The sequence below is a fragment of the Dermacentor albipictus genome, chromosome 1, assembly GCF_038994185.2.
Source record: "Dermacentor albipictus isolate Rhodes 1998 colony chromosome 1, USDA_Dalb.pri_finalv2, whole genome shotgun sequence".
NCBI classification, from domain to species: Eukaryota; Metazoa; Arthropoda; class Arachnida; order Ixodida; family Ixodidae; genus Dermacentor; species Dermacentor albipictus.
The window spans coordinates 517,512,860-517,519,272 of NC_091821.1; the positions used below are offsets into that span (position 1 = coordinate 517,512,860).

The following is a 6,413-nucleotide window of genomic DNA, read 5'->3' on the forward strand; positions in this document are numbered from 1 at the left end:
AAGCAAACATATGCATGAGAGAGCGCTTAAAGCATTACTTGTTCAAACCGAGGCTTTGGTGTCTAGATTTCACGACGAAGGGAGTAAAATGTGAGGTCACTTACCCTGTATTCTGAAACCATCTATGACTGGAAGCTTCATTCCACTGAGATGAGCGCAGTGCCACCCCTTGACTGAAGACGACGCTGTGTTTCACAGTAATTGACATGAAGTTTAATCAAAGCTAAGCAACCGTCTGTGTCGAGGAGTGGGGCTGCTGTGCATTTGAATCCAGGTGGAGGGTTGAGTGGAGAATACAGGAGTTAGTCATCTTTACCTATCCTCGAGCCTCTTAAGAGATTTCCTACAACATTTAAGCTCAGCCTTTCTGTTTTTTTACAGCATGGTTATTACAGGTGGTACAAAACATTCCATTGTACAGTTTCTATAATTCTTTGGGAAAACATCCATCACCTCACTAAACAGGAATAGGCTCAATAGGTTCACTGGTATCATCTATAGTGTTTCCATCCGAGACCTATTGCTATTACAAGGCATTGCAGACATTCAGTGACGTAGCCAGAAATTCATTTCAGGGAAGCATTCTCCACTGGCCACTACTACTACCCCATCGCCTCTCTCTCTAGCACTATATAAATGTGTGGAGGGTTTTACATCACACCAAGACAAACTCCTAGCACTCCCCGGACAGGAATGCTTTAGCAATGAGGATGCACATTTTTACGTTGCCAAAACTTTGCTTAACTTCTGACAAAAGTTTTTCATTGCTAAGACTACGCCTAAAATTATGCTATCATCCTTGTGCTGTTTTTAAAAATGACTATATTAAAAATAACATTTTGTTTACAAATTGATGTATTTATATAATGTATATTATGACCTTGTTACATTACTTAGGAAAGCGAACTGTGCTAAAAACATGACAGCGCTCTGTCTTGTGTCTTCTTGTTTGCAGCCCAGACTTGTTGCAGCCCAAGTAACAGTGAAGGTCAGCGTTATTTTCTTACCAGATTTGCTAGTGAGTGGTTCAGCCATGGCTGTGTATGGAAGAGAGCGGGCACTATTTTGCAAGTCCCCTATTACTTAATTGCAGGCATTATGGGCATGCTTCCCTGACACCTGCCTATTCTAAAGACTGCAGGGCAGCAAGCACAGCACATGCTATGACAGGGTAGGTGAATCTCGGCTAAGGCAACTGGCCACGGCTATCTGGTGTTGAGCGATCTAGCAGTGATGAGACAATCCCCCTATGTTCCATAATTTTTCACTTCATTCTTGATGCCCTTAATGCGTGTCACCACCCTAGCCCCCTTACCGTATCATCCTCCCCACTCCCTGGAGCTCTCTGAAACTCTTTTCAGCTAATCACTGTCCCACTTTTCAACATTCACGGGGTTGTTGAATGACACAGCATTCTATAACATTCCTATATTTATGTTTCTGTGTGGACATCGAAGCCATTCACCTAGCTCCCATAGTTTGTTGTGGCGGCTTCTTAGCTCCACTGGTCCAGCACCCCGTCCTTGATATAGACTGCTGCGCGCAAATCAGCATTCTGTAGGCCTTTCTTTCTTGTCCCGTTTTCTCTCCATTTTTTCATTCTTAGCAGTCTGTACAAACTAGCCTGAGAGCAAGCTCTTCTGAAGTTTATTAGCATAATGAAAGTCAGAGTCAATGGAAAGTAAAAGAAGAAAAAAAAAGGTGGGGGAATGTTTTTTATGAGTTTTCTAAACAAGCAAGTTGTAATATAAGTAAGTTGTATAATAGCAAGCACCAAGTATGAAAGAATAAAAACGCAATTGCACTCCTCGTCTGACGAAATTTACTGTGCTTTTACAGAAATGAAAATCATTGAAAAGGAAGTAAGTGTTTACGTTGAGATACGAGCACGTAATCTGTAAGCCTCGTAAGCTTATGTCAAGTAAAACAACATGAAATCCTGAGAGATTGAGCTTCTTAAGTACACGTGTTATAATAGGAACACCAACCTTCTTCAGGATGATAAAAGCACTGTAGATCAAGGTTCTCCACGTAGTGGAAACATTGTTAAATCTGTTAAGATGTGAATGTGGGCAAGTTGGCAACAAAGTTCTAACTTGCTAAAGCACATTACTGTCCTCATCGAACTAATGACTATAGTTTCTTGTACATGTGTCTTGATCACATTCAGCATAACATTATGCATTTTTAGCTTTCTTTAATACATTCTGTAGCCCCTCAATGGATTCAAGATGCCAGAAACCTATGTTGAACTACAAAGTGCTTGCCATTAAAAAAGACAAGAAGTCAGTTCCTATGTTAGAAATATTTTTTAGTTAGAGAAAGGCTAAAATTTAGTATGAACATTAGCCATGTCTTGAAGTTTTCATCCTACTCATTTTACAGTTGAAGCTAGCTTGCTTCTCAGGTTACTTGTGCTTAGAATTAAAGCACAACAAACAGATGAATGGCTTACCGGGGCGTTATTCACAGAAAGTGGTCAATTTTCTCACTCTCACCGTAGTGTTTGGGCTACTGCTGGTACTGTTGGCCGCATAGCAGCCAGTGCAGTGCCACTGAGTGTCGTGTGCCGATGTGCCAGTTTTTCTTAGCATGTGGACACTTCTCCCACGAGTTTCTTCGATGTTGTCTTGACGAGGGCCGAACAGTGAATGAGCCAGTTCATCTTGAAATTTTATAATTGGCGTAGAGTTTCCTTCAAGCATGCCACGAATGTTCCACGCATTTATGATGACACATCCAACAAGCAACTCAACAGCTACCTTTCTGTACCACTTGAGTCCTTTTCTAAGGCAGTTGTGGTATAACGTCATTTGGTCTAGTCGACGCCCTTTTTTCCTGCATTGTAATCGAGACCGGCCTGATGTTTCATGATTGGTGCGCCGTCCCTTGTTTTCTTTCCACTGTCCACCAAAGTTGCTTCATGTTTGGCGACAGATGTGAGTATCAGAACAGGCCTCTTGTCCATCCACTTCAGTGCCTTCACTCCATTTTTGGACTGAAGTTCGGTAACACTGCCATTTGCAACCTTTACTTCAGCGAGGTCTTTTGGCAGCCGTTTCCTCACTGAGCGAACTGTGCCACGAATGAAAGTGTCTTCCTTTAGAAGGCGAAAAGTGAGCGGCAAGCTCATGTAGAAGTTGTCTACGTACAGCGGGCACACAACTTCCTTGTAATTTTGCAGGAGTTTCAAGCATACATCTTCGGCACGTCCGATGCCAACTGTTCAGTCACACTTTCCGGCATATAACCCAGCCTGTAACCGTCTTTGGTACATGCCTTGAACAGCCTGACTCTGTAAGAACGAAAGTCTGCCACGCCATGGCACTATTGTTTCATCTATCACAACCTCCTTTCCTGGCTCAAGCACAGTGCCAAAATTTTGGTTCAATTTCTCTACCAGAGGATGGATCTTAAAGACATGATCCTGCAACTCTGCAACCAGTTAATTGTCCGCAAAATGCCGGAACCTCAAAAGTAGGGAAAAGGCGGTCACGGCTCATATTTTGACGAATGAGTTCAACACCATACAGGCTACTTTTTGCCCAGTAGTGACTCAGATAGGAAGATGGACGAGTTTAGTACAAATTGGTATTCCAACAAATGCTTTCGTTTGTTGGAGATTGGTTTCCATCCAATTTTTCAACTTTGATTTAGATTTCGGAGTAGGAAGACAGAGGAGACCAATACAAATCAGTATTCGAATAAATGCTTTAATTTCTTTGGCATTGGTTTCCGTCCAATTTTTCAAGCGTGATTTAGATTTAGGAGTAGTTGACTTCAACACTTGTTGTGTGAACCTGTTTGTATCATTGACCATCATTTGCCAAATGTCATCCGTAATAAACAGTGAACGTGGGCTCGGTGACTGCACCACAGCGCAGCCACCTAATCCGCTTACCTTTGCGACGCAGACGACCGTCCTCGCATTTGCCAGCCTACTGCTGCCGTCCCTGGCAGGCCTGTCTACGGGGGCGTCATCGGTGTGCGCACTGCCGTACACTGGGGATGACCCTGGCTCCTGCCATCCACCTCCCGACGGATGCTCGTCCCTACTGGATATGCCGCCAGAGGAGCTGCACACACCGGAAATCACAGTACCATGGATGGCCGCATCGACATCAGCGACAGTGCCAACATGCATAAAAGAGCTTCATCCGCTGACGCCGCTTCGTGGGCTCGGTGACTGCACCACAGCGCAGCCACCTAATCCGCTTACCTTTGCGATGCAGGTCAGTTCATCGTATGCCCTCTTCGCTAAAAAATCCAGTAATTATATATTGGTGCAGTTTCCGAGCCCGCACTGCTGTGTTGCCATTGCCGTTGAGTGTGCTCACGTAATTCATTCCTTGCTCATGCTATCAGGTGATGTTGAGACTAACCCTGGCCCTCAGGGCAACGCTGCTGTACTCGCCGAACTACAGAAGCTAAGCGCGGGACAGACCCTGTTGATTACGGAAATACAGGGCCTCAAAACACAGCTGAACACAACAGACCAAACCATAGCAAGCCTTGACAAACGAATGGCCGATCTCGAAACGCATTACCACACACTTCTTCACCTCAGAAACGATATTGAAATAATACAGTCAACCACAATCGACCAAGCTAAAAAGATTAACGAACTAGAAACACGCCTGGATGACGCGGAAAACCAATCGCGTCGGAATAACCTTATTTTCTATGGTATCCCCGACCCTGCTAGCGCTGAAACGTGGGCCGAGTCAGAAAAACTAGTCATCGATGTTTGCCGGAAAAATCTTGATATAACCTTGGAACCTAACGACATTGAAAGAGCGCATCGCCTCGGAAATCATTCAGCCAATCGAATTCGTCCCGTAATCGTAAAATTCCTATCTCATAAAACCAAAGACGCACTGCTATCAAATGGCCGTAAATTGAAAGGCACAAGCTACAGTATTGGAGAGGACTTCTCCCGCACCGTTCGCCATGCGCGTAAACAGTTGTTAGTGTTTGCCAAAGCCAATTCTAACAAGTACTCCTTGCGCTTCAAAACCCTGCACATCGGCCCAAAACGCTATGTATTTGACGCATCATCCCAAACCGTTAAGGAAATAGCATAGCAATTGCCCCGTCACAAAACTTTAACAAATCGTCGACCCGCTCCACCGCGCAATGTTCTCTCGTTTTCGATAATATTCACTAACATCCGTAGTCTTCTTCCAAAGCGCGAACTCATATCAAACATCATGTCGTCATCCGGGAGCAACATACTAATACTAACAGAAACTTGGCTAAATAGTGATGTAACGGATACGGAAATTTTGGCCGATTTACCCAATTTCGACGTGTATCGAAACGATCGAAAAGGCAAACGGGGGGGCGGTGTTCTCATTGCCATTCATCGAGGCATATCATGCTCTGTTGTTGACGTCACATCCGACAGTGAAGCCATATGGCTCATCTGCTGCGCTCCCCCCGTAACAGTTCTGCTTGGCGTTTGCTACAGGCCCCCCCAGACTAATCCAGACTTCCCACGTCATCTGAACAACATCCTTCATAAACTTGTCCGCACATATCCAAATGCCCGTATTCTTCTTTTTGGTGATTTTAATTACCCGGATATTGATTGGCAGAACATAGCTAGTTCCACAATAACGTGTCATGCAGAGGAGAAGAACTTCATCGATGTCTGTTTAAATTTTAACCTCACTCAATTAATTTCCCAACCAACCCGTGTCTCACGAGAATCAGCAAACACGCTTGACCTGATACTAACAAGCAGCCCCGAGAATGTATCATCCATCAGTTACCTTCCTGAAATCAGCGATCACAAAGTCATGCATGCTTTATTCTCATTTACCTCGACTCAAAAACAGACATCCGATAAAACGATACAACTCTACGATAAGGGTAACTATAATGCAATAACTGAAGAACTTAACACCTTTTTTCCTGAATACGTATCCGCATTTCACACTCGCTCAATTCATGAAAACTGGCTGATATTCAAGAACAAATTAAATCATCTCACTAATATGTTCGTACCAAGGATTACCTTTCATACTAATCGCAATAAACCATGGTTTACCCAGCACTTAAAACGACTCGAAAACAAAAAGAAACGATTGTTTCGTACCGCCAAACGAAACGACACGCCTGCCGCATGGGGAAAATACTTCGAGGCCGAAAAATCATACCTACTTTCTGTTCGTAACGCCAAGTACTCATTTTATCATAATGACTTACCTAACTTACTTATAAGAAACCCCAAGCAATTCTGGCAAGTTTTAAACCCAACACATCCTCCTGATATTAAACAAACGAATTATTCACATGAAGCGGTGACTGACCACGACTGCGCAGAAATATTTAACCATGCATTCACATCTGTGTTCACTACCGAACTCGACGCACCTTCACAATTACCACCCTTTAACTTAGATACCCCC

At 43.7% G+C, this 6,413-nt stretch overlaps 1 protein-coding gene across 1 annotated transcript; it reads left to right on the forward strand.

Moving 5' to 3' along the window:
- Positions 1-3,911: 3,911 nt before the first annotated feature.
- LOC135912434 (uncharacterized) lies at positions 3,912-5,167 on the forward strand. Its single transcript, XM_065444884.2, has one exon. It carries the CDS (start codon positions 4,062-4,064, stop codon positions 5,082-5,084), a length of 1,023 nt encoding a protein of 340 aa, XP_065300956.1. The 5' UTR covers positions 3,912-4,061; the 3' UTR covers positions 5,085-5,167.
- Positions 5,168-6,413: the final 1,246 nt, after the last annotated feature.

Coding starts and splice junctions, on each gene's coding strand:
- LOC135912434 (XM_065444884.2), top strand. CDS start 4,062: ATGCCGCCAGAGGAGCTGCACACACCGGAAATCACAGTACCATGGATG.